This window comes from Spermophilus citellus (assembly GCF_964194105.1).
Source record: "Spermophilus citellus genome assembly, chromosome: 16".
Lineage (NCBI taxonomy): Eukaryota > Metazoa > Chordata > Mammalia > Rodentia > Sciuridae > Spermophilus > Spermophilus citellus.
In genome coordinates, this window is record NC_138196.1 from 78,682,675 (window position 1) to 78,702,386 (window position 19,712).

Here is a 19,712-nt window from a genome sequence, read left to right on the forward strand (position 1 = left end):
TTATCCCTTTTAAATTTCATAGATCCTAACTCTGACCCCAATGTTTGTCATTTACCCTTCACACTGAAGATACAATGCAATTTACAAAGCATGGTTAGAGGATTCGAAGTTTGATTAATTGCTTTACTGGATCAACAGGATACTTAATGGGTAGTTTCTTTCTTCAGCACTTTGAATATATCATCCCATTCTTTCCTAGCCTGAAATATTTCTACTAAAAAATCTACTTCTAGTTACACTGAGGCTTTTGAATTGAGGTCTCTTGTCTCTTGCTGCTTTTAGTGATCTTTCTTTATCTTTTATCTTTAGTGATTTGATCATAATGTGTCTTGGGAAATACCTCTTTGGTTTGAATTTGATTGGTAACCTCTGAGCTTCCTAACTCTGACCTCAGTGTTTTCGTAGATTTGGGGAATTTCAGCCACGTGTTTTCTAGACTTTCTTTCTCATCTCTTTCAGATACTTCTAATGTGCATAGGTAGCTTGCTTGATGGTGTCCCATAATTACTGTAGACCTTCTTTATTCTTTTTTCTTTTCTTTTTTTTATGGTGATCATCTATAATCACACTTTTAACCATAATTGGTTACTTTCTTTTTTTTTAAATTTGTTTTACTTAGTTACACATGACAGTACAATGTCCTTGACATATCATATACATTTGAATCAGATGGGATATAATTTCTCATTTTTCTGAGTATTCAGATTGCAGAGTCACACTGGTCATACAGTCACGTGTATACCCACAGTAATAATGATGTCTGTTTCATTCTACTATCTTTCCTATGTCCCCAACCCCTCCCTCCACTTCTCTCTACCTAATCTAGGGTAACGCTATTCTTTTTTTTTTCCTCACATCTTCATACAAGTGTTTTGTATAACAGTGAGGGTCTCCTTCCACTATCCATGCAATTCCTTTTCTCCCTCCCTTTCCCTCCCACCCCTCTTCCCTATGTAGAGGTAACCTTCTTCCCATGCTCTTCCTCTCTTCCCCATTTTGAGTCACCCCCCTTATATCAGAGAAGACAGTTGGGATTTGTTTTTTAGGGATTGGCTAACTTCACTTAGCATAATCTGCTCTAATGCCATCCATTTCCCTGCAAATGCCATGATCTTGTTATTTTTTAGTGAGTAATAATATTCCATTGTGTATATATGCCACATTCTTTTTTATCCTTTCATCCACTGAAGGGCATCTAGGTTGGCTCCACAGTCTAGCTATTGTGAATTGTGCTGCTATAAACATTGATGTGGCTGTGTCTCTGTAGTATGCCGTTTTTAGGTCTTTTGGGTATAGTCCGAGAAGGGCGATAGCTGGGTCAAATGATGGTTCTATTCCCAGCTTTCCAAGGAATCTCCATACTACTTTCCAAATTGGCTGCCCCAGTTTGCAGTCTTTTTTCTCTTTGCTGCTCTGTTTGGATCATTTCTTTCCTGTGTCCTGTCTTCAAGCTCACTGACTGTTTTGTCTGTTGATCAAATATGTTGTTGAAGTTAGTTCTGAGTTTTTCTATTGGGTTATTATGATTTTTATTTATGGGATTTCCATTCATTTTTTTTCTTCTAGTTCTTTGTCAGAATTCTCATTTTATTCATGGATTGTTTTCCAATTTTATTTAAATGTTCCTACATATTTTCCTATAATACCAGGAACTTCTCTTAAAGTATTATTCTGAATTCTTCATTAGTCATTTCATAGATCTTGTTTCTTCTCGGTCCACAACTGGAGCTTTGTTGGCTTCCTTTGTTATAATATTTTCTTAATTCTTGTATCTTTACATTGATGCCTGAACATTTAAAGGCATTGACTGTCTCCTGAGTTGACAAGTTTTCTTTATTGAAGCGATTCTCAAGCTTTGTGGTCCCAGGTATTCTTGACACTCTTAAAAATTTATTGAGGTCCTCAGAAAACTCAAGTTAATATGTTGTATGTCTGTCGATGTTTACTAGAGACTGAAATTTTTAAATATACTTATTAATTCATTTAAAAGCAATAATAATGTGCCCATGTTAACATAAATAACATACTTTTTTAAAAATATGCTTTCCTTTTTAAAAAAAAATTAGAAGAGTGTCTTTATTTTACATTTTGCAAGCCCCTTTCACACCTATCTAATAATAAAGATGCTGGGTTCTGAAACTTGCTTCTGTGTTCAAGCTATTGTGCTATCCTGGGTTATGTAGACTTTGGAAAACTCTCCTGTACCTGTATGAGAGCATGAGAGTAGAAAACATAAATGCAAAAAATGGATGTGTTCTAGATCCCCTGAAAGTGTCCCAGGGCTTCCTAAGGGTTCCCCAACCACATTTAGAATATTTATCAACAATATTTAACTCATTTACAAATGTTTTAAATTATGGTAAAATGTACATAACATAAAATTTATCATCGTCTTAGTTAGTTTGATGTAACTATTAAAGTATTCCTGAAACTGCATACTTTATAACAAAAAGAGGTTTGTTTAGCTTTCACCTCCAGAGGCTCGTCAGGTCTTCAATCTGTTGCTAGGTTTGTGCCACACCATGACATGGTTGATGAGGGAGAGAGAAGGGGCGAGGTGTCACAGTGTTACAGGGGCTTCCTGGGAAACTGAGACAGCATGGAGACTACCCCCCTGCAAACCCCAATTCTTGCAATCAGGTCAGAAAGATTCCGGACAGGTCACTCAAAGTAACAGGCATGAGTTAGAAGGGATAGGGAAAGGGAAAGGGACTCTCTCAGGGGACAGAGCGGGTCTTCTCAGAGAGGAGAAGGGTGGTGTGCCCCTCCTGCCTTCAGTCTCATTGCGGTCCCAGGGATGTTTCCGGAGAGTTCTGCCCAGGTCCACCCCTGACTGCTGACTAACAGCTAACAGTTGGCTGAGGAATGTAATCTATCCTTTCCACTTAAGCCAGGCAGGGATGCAAGTAAATTGCTTTTTTAAAATGAAAGCATGTGGGGGTCGACACAGTTGGCCCATTTTATAGAATTACCCCCTCAACCTCCTATTCCACCACTGTCGGTCCCCTATGCACAGGGTGGAAGGGCAGCAAAGACTGGAGGAGCCGGGCTCTTTTCCCAGCCTCCTGCCCTCACGGGATCTAATCCATCCTGTGGGAGGCCAGGGTTGATCCACTCACAAGGGCAGACACCCAGCCCCTTGGGGAGGGGTGTGGAGAGGCTGGGGCCCTGCTGGGTCAAATTGGTAGGAAAAAAAGGTTTTCTTCAAAGCCAGCTTGGAAGGAAGAGAGAAACTTTTTGTTTTAAAAATTCCATCTTCAGAGGCTCTGAGGACAAGAAAAGCTTTAAAAGGGAAGAGGCAGGTGGCAGATTGAGATTAAAGACTGGAAATAGACACTTGCCCACAGCTGGTTTGGGCCAGGGGTGGGCGGGGGGGGGGATCTCCTTTTTCAGTGTCCTTGGGGGGAGAGGGGCAAGACTCAGCCTTTTCTATCAGCTTGAGGAAGCTGCTCGGGATTTTACAAGGGCCCCCAACTTCAGTCAGCTTCACAATCACTTCCCACCAGTCCCCCACCTCTGAAAGTTCCCCCACGGCTCAAAATGGTGCTTCAAGAACACGCATCTTTGAGGGACAAAACATACCCAAACCACAGCACCATATTAACCATTTTTAAGTGAGCAGTTCTGTAGCTCTGAGTGCCTTATTGTGTGCATCCATCACCTGGCTGTAGAATGCGTTCATCTTCCCAAAGTGCACCCATGAAACACTACCTTCCTGTCCTTCCTGCCCCTGCTTCTCATAACCACCAGTCCACATTCTGTCTTTATGATTTTGGCTGTTCTAGGTACCTCACATAAACTGAATCATAGAGGGTCACAGAATGTCTCCAAGGTCATCTGGAACGTGGAACGTGACAACTGAGCAATGCTCCTTTCTTTGTGTAGAGCAGATTTTGTTTTCCTTCCATCCACTGACGGACACTTGGGTTGCACCTTTCTATTTGGGGAGTGGGGGGTGCTTTATGCCAATAGTTCTCATCTTCACAACACCCCTCTAGGATTTTCTCTTCAGCTAAACTCTAAGAAAAGGCTCTCAGTGGTATGTGACCAAGACCAAACCACATGATCGAGGCAGGACGTCAATGTGGGCTTCTTTGACTCCAAAGCCCACATGCCTCCCTCCAAGCCATGATGTGAGGGAACATGGACTTTATTCTGGGCATTGTGGGGACGACAGCAGGATAAGCTCAAAGTCCACTTGAAAAAGTGACCTTGGGGAGAGATGCTTATTCATTACAGCCCTAGGAAGGACCAAGGGTCTGTTTCAAAGGTCATTATAGTCTTGGTAGAAAGGTCAGTTCCTCTAGTGTTCTACTGCAGCAGCTGGGTTATATCTGCAGCAAGAGTTTGGGGGACAGTTTTGTTCCTAGCACAAAGCCCCTTGGCAGGGAAATGTTAGATGTTCAAATTAGTGACCTGGCCACAGAAAGGCACCCAGATTGCTATTCATCCAGGAGCTGGGGCCATTTATGCTAGGCACAGAGCTGGGCTGAGGGCATCATGACAGGGCGTGCTGCCCATGTGACTGACACCTACTCCCTGAAGAACCAACTGGTAAAGTCGCTGTTGTTTGTATGGGGCAGGGGATACAGGGGACCGAACCCAGGACCTCACACATGCCAGGCAAGCTACACCCTCAGCCCTTTTTATTTTACTTGGAGACATGGTCTCACTAAATTGCCCACACTACCCTTGAACTTGTGATCCTCTTGCTTCAGCCTCCCCAACACAGGCATGTGCCACCACACCTAGATCACTTCTTATCTCTGGCCCTCCATTTCCTCTTCTGCAAAAAGATCACTCTCCTTGGATTGGTTTTCAAATAGGTGATAGCTGCAATCGCAAGCAATCAGGTCACTAAGGAAAACTGGTAATATGTAGAGCAGCTCTGATTCAGGGGTGCATGCTGAGAGCCCCTCCTTTCTGTCTCCCTCCTCCCAGCCAGGTCCCCCTGGACAAGAGCTGTCTGTGGGTACCTCCTGCTTTTCCTAGGAGACCTGAGGCTGTTCCAAACTCATCCTCCAAAGGAAGGCTCCCTCTGCCTGGGGTGCACCCACCACCACTCCTACCTCGCACTGGTATCTGCTAGGCACTAACAGAGCGAGGCTGAGGTAAAATCCAGGTTGAAAACCAGTCGCAGATCTCTGTGAACCCTTAGCCAATGTGTTTATTTCTGAAATATGTGAAATCATGCTGCTTTTCCATGGAATACATTTTGGACAGATCCTCCTATCAGGATACCTAGATTTAGCTTTTTCTTTTTAATGGCTTCCCAGTTTTTCATAATAAAGATGGACCACAATTTATTCAGCCCACATTCTGTTGAACCCTTTTGGTTGTGTTTCACAGCTGAAGAACACATTTAAAAAGAAAGTGCCACTGTGTGTCGCCTCCCTCCCCCTCACTAGACCTATCATCATTTTTCCCCCTTCGTGTAAGAAACCCTTTTCCTAAATTGGCAGTGTTGTGTTGTAGTGAAAAGAACCCAAAGCTGCAGGGTTTGGAATCTGGCAGTCTCACGTCCAGCCTCGCCATTTATAACCCACCTGACCTTGAACTTGAAAGCCTTCATCTGTTAGATGGCCTGCCCACTTCAGTGCAGCCCTGAAGAGCAAGACCTAGCACCCTCAGAAGGTAGTAGGTGGCACCAGAGTGCTCTGGGTCCTTTCAGAGCCTTTCTGAAAGTCTGAGAGTCTTGACTCTCTGGCTCTCTCTTGTCTGAGTGGCAGAAAAATAGAGTCAAGAATACAGTTTGATTTTTTTATCCAGATTTTAGATGCCTCTGTCCACTGGCATCTTTGACCTCAGAAGAAACCAGCCCCAATTGTGTCTTCTGGCCTGTTTCAGAGAACTCTACCCTGGAATTGCAGAGGAATTTGCATAATTGTCCAGGTGGAGAGAGAACAGGAGGCAGGGTTGCTGGCCCCACTGTACCAGTGAGCAGAAACCTCCCATCTTCCTCCAGATTCATTGTGAAGTGGGGACTAGGCCGGACAGACTCAAGCTTTGTGGGAGGGTAAGGCTGGATTTAACAGCTGTCTCCATTGTCTTAACAAAAGACAATACATGCAATTAAGTGCCTCCAGTCAGGCAGGCTTGTGCCACATCTTGGAAAGAGAAAGAGGAGACATAAAACGTCCAACGGTGCTGGGATGGAGAAGAGAGAGGACATCCCTGTGAGGATCCAGATGGGGGCCAGTCCTGCACTGTGGGGCTCTAAGGGAAAGAGTGTCCCATACCTCTCCCAGCCCACAATCCTGGGCGTTCCTGGGTGTGAAGCCGCCTCACTCCTGTCTCTGAGTCTGTCCTCTCTGTCTGCCTGCATCAAATCTCCTCTTTTCTCTGAAAAGAACATTGATCACTGTATTTAGGGTCCACCCTAAGTCAAGGATGATCTCATATCAAGACCCTTAATTACATCTGCAAGATCTTATTTCCAAATAGGACACATTCCCAGAAACCGGAGGTGAGGACTCGGACATATCTCTTGGGAGGGCACATATTCATTCAAAACACTACAATGGGGTGTGATGAAGTTAAAAACCACATTTCATTAAAACTCGTATTTACCCTGATTGTTTCTTAAAGTCAGTTTTAATCCTCACATTGATTGTGACAAGGAACTACATGGATGTGTTTATCTGACGGTTGGGGTGAAGCTAGAGATCCTGGTCCGGAAGCCACTGAAACCAAAGGATGTAAGAACTAGAAGTTGTTTTTTTGTTTGTTTGTTTGTTTTCAAGTTTAAAGAAGGGGCAAGTGGGCATGATGGTGCACACCTGTAATCCCAGTGACTTGGGAGGCCATGATTGGAAGACCAAGTTTGAGGCCAGCCTGGGAAACTGGGAGTTCTGTCTCGAAATAAATAAATACATATATATATAAAGGGGGGGTGGGATGTAGCTCCATGGTACAGTGCCCAGGTTCCAGGAAGGAGAAGAGGTGGTCGGGAGGCCACCCAGCACCCTAGCTCTCAGGGGGTCTTCTTCAAGCCATCCCCAGTGTGGCTCCTCAGAGGTCCTTGTCATGAGCATCTCAGAGAGCACAAGGCTCCAGCGGTCCTGGAATCCCAGGGGCTTGGTCCGAGCAGCTTATTGGAGAACCTAGAGCTATCTTCTAACGGCCACCCCAGCTCTCGCAGGCCTGTTCACTTGGCCCTGTGCTGGGGGGCTGCTCGGCTTCCAGAGGTGGCACACCCTATGAATACGAGCACTCAGTGACGGGCAGAGAGGTAAGAGCCCAGGCCATGTGGCCATTCGGAAGGCATAGCCTTGTCTCCCCTTCCTTCCTCTTTCTTTCCTTCCCATCCACCTTTGTCAGGTCCCTAGTCTTGCCTTGCTTTGGCAGTCGGGATAAAAATATGAATGTGGTGCAGCGTGAGTCCATGAGAACGTGTGAGGAGGGTGAGGGGACCAGACCATCACGGTACAATCCGAGATAAGGATGATCATGATAATTACCACATACTGGCCTGTCTCCTGTGTGTAAGAAACCACACTATCTCATTTAATTCTTACAAGACCCCCGTCTTTGGGGCTGTAGCTCAGTGGTAGGGCACTTGCCTAGCATGCATGAGGCCCTGGGTTCAATTTTCAGCACCATCAAAAATAAACAAGTAGAATAAAAACATTCTGTCTATCTACAACCACACACACAAAAAAAATTAAAGACTCCCATCTTACAGATGAGGAAACCGAGGCTCTGGGGAGGAGCTTCCCAGCTCATCAGTGCCAGTTCTGGGGCTTGAAACTATGTGTGTTGGAGTCTAAAGTCCATCCCTTAACTCCAGTCTCAGGAGCACAGGAGGAGGAGCCCCTGTCCAATTGGGCAGACAAGACAATTGTCATTGGTCTGTGGGACTTAAACATCAGCCTTGGCTTTTGTAAATGAGTGTCAGTATCAGCTGGGCACACAGCCAGAGAACAAACGCTCTTATCTGCTCCTCTTTCTGGCCTTCACCTCTACCCCACTCTCCCTGTCGGCCTGGTGGACTTTGATGAGCACAGGTTATTTGCCTCTGAGCTCTTTGATTCCTTCCTGGCCCTTTGGAGCTACCCAGGCCCCTGTGAGGACAAAGCCCTGCCCATGCCCTGTGGGTCCCTCCAAGCCCTGAGATGCGTCCCCCAGCTCAGGAAGAGCAGCTGCTCTGGGCTGGGGACTGCCCTCCATAAATAAGAGTCGTGGCCGAGGGTGACACAGGCTGGCCAGGGCTGCATGGATCACCTCGAACCAGTCCTGGTCAGCTGCCCCTCTCCCTGGCATTCAGCACGCTGCAGAAGGCCGCGATTGATCTCCACCGTAATTGAATCTCACAAATGGGCGGCGGCGTAATTAAGGGGCCCACGGGGCTTCATCAGAAATCTCCAAGGGCAGAGCAGCGCTGCCGCTTGATGAATGGCCACCCTCCTGCCCTGCTCCCAAGGCACAGATCTGGAGTTCTCGAGGGCAGCCAGTACAGAACAAAACAAGGTGACCCCTCAGAGTGTGCGAGGAGAAGGGTCAGTGGAGCACTTTGTAGGCATTTACCATACTTTGTACTTAAATGTCCCCCCAGGTCCCACGCATTAAGGGCTTGGTGGTCAGCACTGTTGGGGGTGGAATTTAAGGGTGGGGCCCAGTGGGAGTTGCTCTGGTCGTTGGAGGTGTGCCCCCCAAAGGGAGAGTGGGGCCCCAGCCCCTTCCTTTGCCTCTCTTCAGTTTCCTGGCTTGAAGTGACTGGTTCATTTCCCCAAGATGTGCTGCCTCTCCCTAGTCCCCAAAGCGATGGGACCAATTGGTCAGGCACTGAAACCTCCAAAACTGTGAGCCCAAACAAACCCCTCCCCTTTCTAGTTTTGATTACCTCCGATATATGTCACAATGACAGGAGGCAGAGCAAGACGACTTTGGCGTCCTCCTCTCTGGGAACATGGGTCCAGGCCCTGCTCTACCCCAGGACCTCGGTTGATGATTATTTTTCTCACCCACCATCAGCATTGGACAAAACCCTGTAGGACAGGTTAAGAAGAGAAAAGAATAACAGACTTAGGGAGTTTTATGTGACACAGAAGCCCTTTGGAAATGGAGAAGGGTTCTAGCTTCTGTGACTGGCTTGGGGAAAGGAATTCTGGTTTCCACAGTTGGGAAAGAAAGGGCTGGACACAAGAGGACAGGAGAAGGACAAGGAGAGATCTTGCTTCTGATCCTTCCAACAACCCTGAATTCAAAGTCTCAGCCCACCAAGGTGCCGTATTTTGGTGTATTGTGTTCCGAGCCCCCACAGTTACAAACCCACCTTCTAATCAAACACTCAACAAAGTTCCTAGGTGAGGACCTAACTTCTTGTTCTGAAGGAGTCCATCTCCCACCACTTTTCACCATGTTAATGCCTAAGTGGAAAGACAGACACATCCACACTGCAGAGACTGGGACTATCGGAGCTTGTGTCCGAATTTCAAGGACAGAAACGATTCTTCATTTGCAACCTGAAGAAAGAACTTTTGAGGAAAAAGCCCAAATATTATTGTTGAACACTTTGGGGGTGTGGATGTCTGTTCATCATCTCCACCAACTGTCCTGGAGGTGGGCAGAAGCCAACTCTGAATGGCACGGGATGAGGTCGTAGAGAGCTGGGCCTAGGCAGCCAGGGCAAGGTGGCAAGGGAGGGGTCAGGGGCACAGCCAGACCAAAGGAGCATGAAGAGGGTCTTCCAATGAGGTTAACTTCCCAACTGACAAAAGTGCTCGTGAACACAAGCAGGGGACCCGATCAAACACTTGCCCAAAAAACTTGCCCCTAAGCAGAGATTAAATAGAAAAACTAAAACAGATGCATGGACACAGGGGTGCCAATGAATAATGGTGAGAGCTCATGAAAAGAGGAAGAGACAAGGAGAGGAGGAAATTCCAAGGACCATAAAAAGAAGAGGCCAAAACTCCTCCACCGGACTCCCAGCTCCTTCAGAGGAGTCTGTCTCTGTCACTCTTGCCAACAGCCTGCTGCTTGCGATCTCTGCACCCTGTTCAATTCTTCGCTGAGTGGAGACAAGGAACCCAACACCCCCAGATGGTAACCACAGGGCACTTCATCCTGCTTGTCATGAATGCTGAATGACCCGAAGCCCTTCATCGTATTTTAAAGAGAATGAGCTGACAGCAGGAGATGAGGAAGTGATAGCTACATATGAGAAATCGTTAAATGGTCTACAAAATGTTCACAGCAAGATCACGGAGTCCCAAAAGAAACGTGCTGAGTTATGGGGCACAAGTGGCGTGTCAAGTCATCATTCTCATTGACTAACAAGTCTGGTGGAGAAAAGAAATTTTTTAAATGTGCTCTTTGGCGACCACGGAAATGGCAACATCAATTTCCTTGTCAATGACTGGAATAATTAAGACTCAGCAAAATTGAACAGGCTGAGTCCTTCAGACCAGAAGAAATAAACAAATCCTCGACCTCAATCATGGGTGATGACAACGCAGATTGAATTAACGGATACCCACCATTTTTGCTGATTTTCATTTCTTCTCATATGATTTTTTTTTCCAATAAAGGCAATTTATATAATGGATGTGCTTGGCCCAGGGTGAGGTGGAAGCCTTCCATTCTAGAACAATAGTCAGAAATCCTCTTGGCTCTGGCAACCTCAGCAGGAGGTCAGGGGGCCTGTGTCCCTGCCCAGGCTATGGAACCGCCCAGGCCCGGCCCAGGCCCGAGGTTCCCAAAGTTCTGTCATGTGTTAGTCACAGCCTCTGGGCCCCTTCCAGGGTTTAGGACAGTGAAGGTGAAGGGACAGTGGCCAGTCTGTTAGGTGCTTTCCCCACTCCCCAGCCCCAGAGCCCCACTCCCTGTCCCCAAGACCTGCCTTCCCAACAGGGAGTCTGGTGTCCTCTGGGGCTCTCTCCCCTCCAGCCATGGAGTTGGGAGTCCCGGACTGGCAGACACGGTGCTGTAGCCTGCGAGGGCTACCATAGCAAAGTCCTGCAGGGCGGGTGACTTGAAGGTGCACACCCCCCCTCCATCCTGGAGCCTGAAGGTTTGAGGTCCGGTGTTGGCAGGGCTGGCTCCTCCTGAGCCTCTCTCCTGGGCTTTCAGGTGGCAGCCTTCCCTAGGTGTGTCTGCATCCCAATCTCTCCTTAGGAGGACACCAGTTCTACCAGGTCAGGATCATCCTAATGAATTTTCTTACCTTATCACCTCTTGAAAGGTGCTATGTCCAAATACAGTTGCATCCTGAGGTCTCAGGGGGTTGGGCTTCCAAACACATGAATTTTGGTTCCCGCTCTTCCCCCACCCACGTTGCCTCCACAGCTCCTCACCTGTCTCTGGGCCCTCCTCTGTGACCAAACTGCTCTGAAAGCTCATGAACAACACTTCTCCCCGTAGGTCACCCGTGGGAGCACGCAGCTCCACTCCCACCTCACTGCACAGTTCATACAGGCTTTGTTTGCACACGCACATGCACACATGCATGCAACTCAAGGGAAACACTGGCTTGGGGACACAGGTGTGCCTCTGACAGCCCCGGGATCTTGTTCTGTCTCCTTAATAGCTGTGGATGACCAGCGTCCAGGTTTACTCATCCCCCAGGTCTGAGGAATGAACTCACACACCACTGCCTAAGCCCATGGGCCCTCCTCCAGGCCAGGGCACCAAGGCAGCCCCCCATAAAGTCCCCACAAGCCCCCCACATCACAGCCTCCCTGATCTGTGGTGTAAAGGACCCAGTTTTTGTTTGGGATTTGTTTGCTTATTTTTCAGTGCTGGGTCAAACCCAGGGCAGCTAGGTAAGTGTTCTGAGCTACACCCCCAACCCAGTGACCCAGTTTTGAGACTGGGTCCAGAATCCCTAGTGTTAGTGTTGGGGTCGGAGCTTGGCCTGCTTCCAGAGCCTCTACCTAAACCCTGCCCTGCCTCCTTTCTGCCTGAGAGGGGCTCCCAGGAGGGGGCAGGGCCCAGCTGCTGTTTGTACTGGTGACCTAACTCCTGCTGGGGGTGGAGCCCGTCCCACACACTCCCTGCCTTCACCAAAGCCCCTTGGTGTGCAGCAGTAGGGACCCAGCCTGAGCTGCCCCAGCACCGAGGCTGCTGCACCTCCTGCCCAGGGCTTTGTTCTTGAAGAAGGTCGGAGACAGCTGAGGCCTCTGACCACCGCAGCCATGGTAGGTGCTCATGGTGTGGACAGTCAGTCCATCTGTGCTGTGTCCAGACTAGAACTATGACCCAAGTGTGGGAGGGCAAAATTATGCCACATTTGGGGCCAGGGGAGGCCCTATGGACCCTCCTGACATAAACTTGAGGCTCTGGGGAGGCGTTGGGGTGCAGGGAGAGGTGCAGGGGAGGAAGGCTGAGCTGGACTCAGCACCTTCACTAGGTTGCTGGGAAAGTCACCTCACCTCCAGGGCCTCAATTTTGGCTGCTGAAAACAGGAGTAAGATCACCTAGTCCATGTCACTAATAAGTCAGGAGCTGTGGTGCACACCTGTAATCCCAGCAGCTCAGGAGGCTGGGGCAGAAGGATTGAGAGTTGAAAGCCAGCCTCGGCATCAGTGTGGCTCTACGCAACTCAGTGGGGCCCTGTCTCTAAATACAATACAAAAAATAGGGCTGGGGATGTGACTCAGTGGTCAAGTGTCCCTGAGTTCAATCCACAGTACCCCCCCACAAAAAAAAGATCTAAATAAGATATAAGGACCCCAGCACACTGCCCTATAACAGCGGTGTCCAACAAAGAGAGTCTTATCTCCAGGACTTGGTGCTGTGGGTTAGAGGCCAGAAAGACTCTGCCATTGAGCCTCCCGGATGTGTCCCTTCCCTGCTGGAGAAGCCTGGTGGGGAAGCTGAGAGCCAGGAGCGGCCATTCCTCCTGGCCACCAGGGCTCCTGCAGTCCCCTCTCTGGGCCTTGCTCAACTGCAGCACTGCTGGATCCCTCAGAAAAGTGCCCAGAGCAGGGGCCACCTTGGGTCCTGCCTTCTCGGGCTCTGCCCTTGAACTCATTTAGCCCCCTAAACCTAAGAATGGGCAGAATTTTCCATGCAGCTGTCCATCAGATCAGAAGATATCAAGGAGACAATATCAGGGGGCCCTGCATGGAGACCCACAATTTTAGAGTTTCCAGTGCATGTTTGATCTTCCCAGTGCATGTTTGATCTTCAGGTCAGGCCCTGACCTGAGAGCTGATTAGGGCAGAGAGGAGCCTGGGCCCACCACTGTGACTCGGCTTCTCACTCCACAATGGTGAGGAGTAAGGGAGACACAATCAGGCTCGAATTTCAAAAGCTGGCTTGCTTGGTGAGATACAACATTTTTCCTGGTACAGGTTCATGGGCATAAAGGGGTCCGGTTCCAAAACTGGGCAAGGACCTATGGCTGTTGCCCAGAGATGTACTATCAGCCCACATCTGTGGAAGAGGTTAGAGAGGTGAGTATCCACCTCTGCTCTGCTGCCCTGGCAATGGAGAGGAGGATAGATATGGGACTCGCTAAGATCCCACCCCAGCCCCAACCCAGAACTGCTGGCCAGTGGCCCCTGCCCACCTCTAATCTGCATAGCCATGTCCCAAGGACCTCAGATCTGCACTCGCTGCTCAGTCCTCTTCTGTGATTTGCACACGTGCACACACACAGGTGCACAGACATGTATGCACATTGTCTCATCCACACTCACACTTGCATGGATTTCTGAGAAGAATCAGTGGATAGTAGGGAAGAGCACTGAGTGTAGGAAGGGAAGAGCATCTGGAGAGTCCTGGGTGGTGGCTGCAGGTGGGGACAGGGATGCTGGCAAGGCAGAGTGGCTTTGGACTGATCAGAGGGGCAAAAGACTCCATTTGAGGGAGAGAGAGGGAGCTGGGGATGTGTGGTGGTTCCTAAGCAGACCCCTGCCCTGTGAACCACTAAAAGCAGGAGGTATCCCTGCCAGAAAATGGTGTTACACAGTTAAACAGGTGTCTTTATTGTAGAGCACAGAGGCCTTCAACATGCCGAGCAGCAGGGGGGAGGGGGAGGAGCTGGCGAAGACCAGCCCCTGCACAGCATAGCCTGTGCTTCCTGATCTCATAAGACTGTGAGCACTTTGTGGAATAAATCATAAGGCCAGTGTTCTGTAGCACAGATAGGAGGCTGTTGGAGCAGGGAGAAGACAGTGAACAGATTCATTTAAATGACATCATTCATCCATTTATTTCTTCACTCAACAATGTTTAGATGCCACCTATTTTTGCCAGGCCTGGAGTAGGCTCTGCAGGTTCAAAGTCAAATTCAGTCACTGATATTGTCCCTGAGGAGCCCTAGTTGGAGCATGGAGGCAGACCATAGGTCCTTGTAGTCAAGCTAAGGAGCTTGTGTCTTATCCTTAGGACCCTGGGGCGCCCTTGGAAGGTTTTGTGTTGGTAAGGATATGATGGGGTTTGCCTCTAGAGAGCCCTGAGCTGCAGCAGAGAGAATGTCAGAGTGGCAGATTGGGAAGGTCCCTTGGATGTCTATCCAGGACCACTTCCAAGCCCATACTCTCTTTCATGTGTGACCTGCACAGCAGTCTGGAGTCAGGCAAAGTCCCTCAGGCCTGGTGCACCTCCTGGCTGCCTGCGCCCCCTGCAGGTTAGGCCAGGAAGGTTCTCCCGCTGCCTCTCTGACTTGTATTGTCTCTGCAGGTACTGGCCCTGGCCAGGCAGCAGAACAAGAAGGTGAAAGTGGTGGGTGGTGGCCACTCACCCTCGGACATTGCCTGCACCGATGGCTTCATGATCCACATGGGCAAAATGAACCGGGTTCTCCAGGTATGGGAGCCCTGGGCTCCCCCTCTGCTGGCCCCAAGCTTGACAGCCTTCACCCCAGACCCCAGGGCACATGTTCCTCAGACACCTTGCCACCCCTGAGTCCCCAGAGTAACACCCTGATCCCTGGCCTTTTCTCACAGACTCCTCACTTGAACCCTCCCTGGATTTGAGGAGGCCTCAGGTCAGGTCGTCCTAGTCCCTTTGGCCATGGAGAAGTTGTCTACTCCCCTCCCCTGCCAGAGCCTCCTCTCCACTTTGCTAGAACTAGAGCAGGGAATCAGATTCCCAAAAGGCAGACTTGCAACGACAAATTCAGAGAGACCTGAAGTGGCACTTACCTAGCTTTCGAAGTGGAGAAATTAAAGATCAGAGAGGGTCAGTGACTTGCCAGCCAAACAGCAGCAAAGCTAGGCACAGACCCAAGACTGACACGAGCTCTGAGCTGGGATGCTGTCCATGCAATTCAGAGCCTACACTTGGCACCTGCCAGCAACTCAGGGTCCTGTCCCTTGTTAGAACTTCTTTTCTCACCTGCTTCGGTCAGCACCTCTAACCTTAATTTTTGGCAAATAATCCCCTCCCCAAGCCCCCTAGCAAGGATCTGAGTTTCTCTTACTGTTTCCTCATTTGCTCAGGCTGACAGTGTCTACCTCTTAGAAAACATCTGGGCTAAGATATCAGCCATGGCAGTAATTAACTCTGATTGCTAATTAGTGAGGACTGAGCTCTAGCAATTGATTTTTACTGATCTCTGTGCTCCGGGTCAATGGAAAGACCATGAGCTTTGGAGTCCAACAGATGTGGACTCTCATCTCGGTTCTGCCACCAGGGTTTGTGTGACCTTGGGCAAGTGACTTCAAGTTCCTGAATCTCAGTCTCACACCTGTAAAATGCAGAGACTGTTCTTACTGCTCAGGACCACTGTGGGGATCTCATGACAGCACCCTTTTTGCTTGGTTGGGCATCAAACAGATGCTACATCTCTGCCCTTCCAGTTCTCAGCCTTTGCCTAGGTCTTCCCAGGGTGAGATAAATGGAGAATCTGAACTCCATTTAGGAAAGTCATGACCCTAGGGGAGCAGGACCTCTTTAGTTTTTGTTTGCACAGGAACACAAAGAATTCCCACTGTCTCAGTCTGTGCAGGTGAGCAGGATCCTCGTTCTGGCTCTGCTATGTGAGCCTGGGCAAAATACTCGCCACCCTGGGTGTGCCTCTCCTCCTCCACCCAAGCTCCAGCACCCTCAGGCCCCATGCCCCTTTAGGCTGCTTGCAGCAGGAGCTGGCTCAGGCTGATCACCAGCTGAGACAGACATTCATGTTCCCAAGGAGCCTGGCTGCTGAGGTGAGGCTGGGTAGGGGCCTGGTGCCTCCCAGCTCTGCTGGTCTCTTGCAGGTGAACAAGGAGAAGAAGCAGGTAACCGTGGAGGCTGGCATCCTCCTGACAGACCTGCACCCACAGCTGGCCAGGCATGGCCTGGCTCTATCCAAGTAAGAGCCCCTCCTCTTCCCAGGTGGGCCAGGGCTGCCTGCCACCCGCTGCACCGGCCTGGGCCAGACACTGAAGAGTGTTTCTCAGGGTGCTCTTCTTTCTCTGGATACCCGTTCTTCCCCCTCAGGATGTCTGTCTCTTCATCCCCTATGGGTCCAGGGGCTCTTCTGTGGGAACAGAAAGCAGCAGGAGTTGAGTTGAACCTTACATAAGAGTCTTGAACAAGGGTGTCACAGTGGAGCATTAAGAGTGCCCGAAAATTTTCAGTAAGAACTCTAGGGATCAAAACACAAGGATATGCAAAATAAGCACTCAGAGGAACAGAGGAGCATGGGGACCAAGCCACAGGGCTTCCTGGCATGCCCACCCATGGCCTTGCTTGTCCCTCCATCCAAATGTGATGTTTCCATCGAAAAAAGTCAAATGCAGTCAGAGGAGTAAATCTCTCTGCATTTCAATCATTAGGAGACAGCTGTTTGGTACATTGATGTAGCAATCTTGTTGCAGCTGGAACTCCACCACAGAAGCCTGAACTTGGCCTTGGTGCCTCAGTCTTATCATAGGGCCTGGGCATTGCAACTCCTTTGCACTCTGGAAACCATCTGCTCCTGCCCCTCTCAGGGTCACAGCAGTGCCAACTGTCCTGGAGTGTCTGCCCTGTGTGGACCTCATTCAGGCCCTGGATATGCAAAACTGAGCAAAGCCCAGGCCCCACACATAAGGACTCCCAGCCAGGGGCAGACAGGTGCAGAAACTGTCCAGCCCAGTGCCACATGGCAGCCTCCATGTCACCCAAGTGGCCAGCGCACTGTAGACCTCCAGTTGGCCCCAAGGTCAGCCTTGACAGGAGGGGAATGTGCGAGAGGGTGGGAATCAGAGCAGGGTCCCTGCAGGAGGATTCAAAGATAACTAGATATTAATCAGGAAAAAAGAAAGGAGGAAGGGATCCCAGGCCAAGGGAAGGCAAGCCTGTTATCTCCACCCTCTCCGGGCCAAAGTTGAGACTTTCTTCCCCTGGGTCCCTCTGTGAGGGCCTCCATTTACCCACCTTGGCGTATTCAGAAGGAGCCATCTCACCAACTAACCCAGCCATGGTGGACACGGGTAGACAGGACAGTGAGGGCGTGGCAGTGAGGGTAGGGAAGGCTAGATAGTGCTTACGTTTCTCTCATCCTCTTCCTGTTCTTCCAGGGCAGCCCCCAGGGCTCATCTCCTCTCCCCCCCCCCAAGATATGAAGGGAGGTTTTCCAGTCATTGTTAAGTGGCCTTGAAAGTAGGATAAGTAGGCCTTTGTCCTCTTGCACCTGGGACAGGGCCAGGCCAAATGCCCCCCGCCCCCATTTTCTACTGGTGAGACCCAGGCCCAGCCTATTTCTGTATGGGACCATAGGCTACCTGGGTTGCTGGGTAGCCACAGTGTAGCCCCATAGCCCTGGCTATCCTTGGACCATCAGCAAATATTTGTTTCCTTCTCCCTTAAGCTCGTGCTGAATCTCAAAAAATTCCCAAGTTAGGTTTTTTTTTTTTTTTTTTTTTTTTTGGACTCCTGTTCCACTCCTCTTCCTTGACCCTGAGATCCAGGCAAGAGTTTCTAATTCCCACCCCCATAGCACACGCCTTCCCGAAGGGTGCTGCTCCCCTGTGGGTCTGTCCCCTGTGCCCACAGGGCTCCTCTTACCCATTCTGGGGCCCAGAGCCCCAGGCCGAGGGATACAAGCTTTATCCTGGAGACCCAAGGAACCCCACAGGTTTCCCAGCAGAGAGTGGTGGGGCCCCCTCATCCTCTCTCCTCACCAGCTCCCACCCTCCTGGGATATGTGTGTGCTTGGGACCACAAGGACTTCCCAGGCTGGCTGCAGAGGAGTCTGTGAAAGCCTGTGCCATCGCCCAGTGGAAAGATGTGGGTGGATGGAGGAAAGTGGCCTTGTGGACTGGAGACACCCCAGACCCCAAGCAGGCAGCCTCCCCTCAGACTACACCAGGCCCCCTGGCTCTTCCAACAGTCCACTGAGATGAGGCAACCGAGGCACAGAGAGAAGCAGGGCCGGCCGTGCTGCCCGGGGCAAGGGTAGATGTGGGTGAGGCCTCCACTCAGTCCAGGGGGCCTGTGGTCCTGAGAAGCCTAACTGGTCGCTGGTGTCCCTCTTCCTCCCTCCTGCTGAGTCCAGCCTGGGAGCTGTGTCAGATGTCACAGCAGGTGGCGTCATTGGGTCCGGAACCCACAACACAGGGATCAAGCACGGCATCCTGGCCACTCAGGTGGGTATCCTGCTGCCACAGGCAGGGCAGGCACAGCGTCTGTGCACCTCGAGCTCAGCCCATCTCCTCTTTGATGGAGGGAGACTCGACAGGGGCCTTCCAGGGATGGGACTGTTCAGTTTAGCAAGTGGGGTCAGGGATCAGGACAGCAGCCAGATGACCCATGGTAGAGCCCATCCAGGTAGCCAGGGATGTCTGGCCTTTCCATAAATACACTTCATGAACTTCATGAGGGTCCAGCTTGGGGAAAGTCTGGGGCTCAAACCTGCAGTCAAAGCCTTACTCCACCACTCCCTGGGCAGTGCACGTAGGTAGATTGCTCAACTTTTCTAGACATTGCTGTGAAAATCGTCAGCTAAAATGAAGAATGAGAGATGACCCTTAGGTAGCCCACAAGAAATGAACAGCCACCAAATGACAGTTCAGAGGATGCTGTGTCCAGAGCCAACCTTCCCGAGTAAATAGCTTTAACTTAACAATCTGCCTTAAGAGGGGATGATCTGCAGGTGGGTGGAGGCCTCCATGGACTCTGCCTTTTCCTGCTCAAAGCTGGTTTACTGCCCAGGAGAGCCCAGTGGTATCAGGGGCTGAGGACAGCATGAGAGCCACCCCCACACACACACACATTTGGTGATAGTCCCAGCCCATTGTCCAGGACTGATATCAAGCCAGTTTCTACAAAATGATCAGCAGAGAACAAAAGCAATCCTGAGAGAGCATACATCCTGAGAGAGCATGCAGGATTCCCTGGCCACCTCTCTTCGGAAGCCATGGAAGCCATGTCTGGGAACTATGGGGAGTTGCTTACTGTCGGATTTTGCATCTCAGGCCCAAGGCAGGGAGCATTGAGACAGAGCTGACAACTTTAGTGTCCACTCTACACTAGGCAGATATCCACAGGCATGGCACATTCTCTCATTGAGTCCTCGCCCCGCTTTCTGAGATGGTTGTTGCTATTATACCCATTTCACAGGTAAGGAAACAGAGATGAAAGAACATGAAAGTCCGTCTGTAAACACAGTGTCCACACTTCATGGTGTCTAAGTCCCATCGAAGCATTGCACAGGCCGGCTCTCATCTGTTGCTCTGGATCTTAGACAGAATCTGGTTTTTGTAAAGATTAACATGATGTCCTCACTCCCACAGATGCCATCATGCCCCATTTCTGCCAGTTTCTCCTCTCTGGTCCTTGGTCACTGTTAATCA

General features: G+C 49.8%; 1 protein-coding gene across 1 annotated transcript in view; it reads left to right on the top strand.

The window, feature by feature from the left end:
* Positions 1–4,500: 4,500 nt before the first annotated feature.
* The window catches only part of LOC308635333 (L-gulonolactone oxidase), a gene marked incomplete at its 5' end in the record, with an annotated part of 29,383 nt that continues 14,171 nt past the window's right edge, over positions 4,501–19,712 (top strand). Inside the window, 5 exons of the mRNA XM_081269676.1 lie at positions 4,501–4,554; positions 13,299–13,400; positions 14,632–14,757; positions 16,152–16,246; positions 18,416–18,506. Of these exons, the coding sequence (XP_081125802.1) occupies positions 4,501–4,554; positions 13,299–13,400; positions 14,632–14,757; positions 16,152–16,246; positions 18,416–18,506 (468 nt within the window). The remainder of the gene's footprint in view (positions 4,555–13,298; positions 13,401–14,631; positions 14,758–16,151; positions 16,247–18,415; positions 18,507–19,712) is intronic.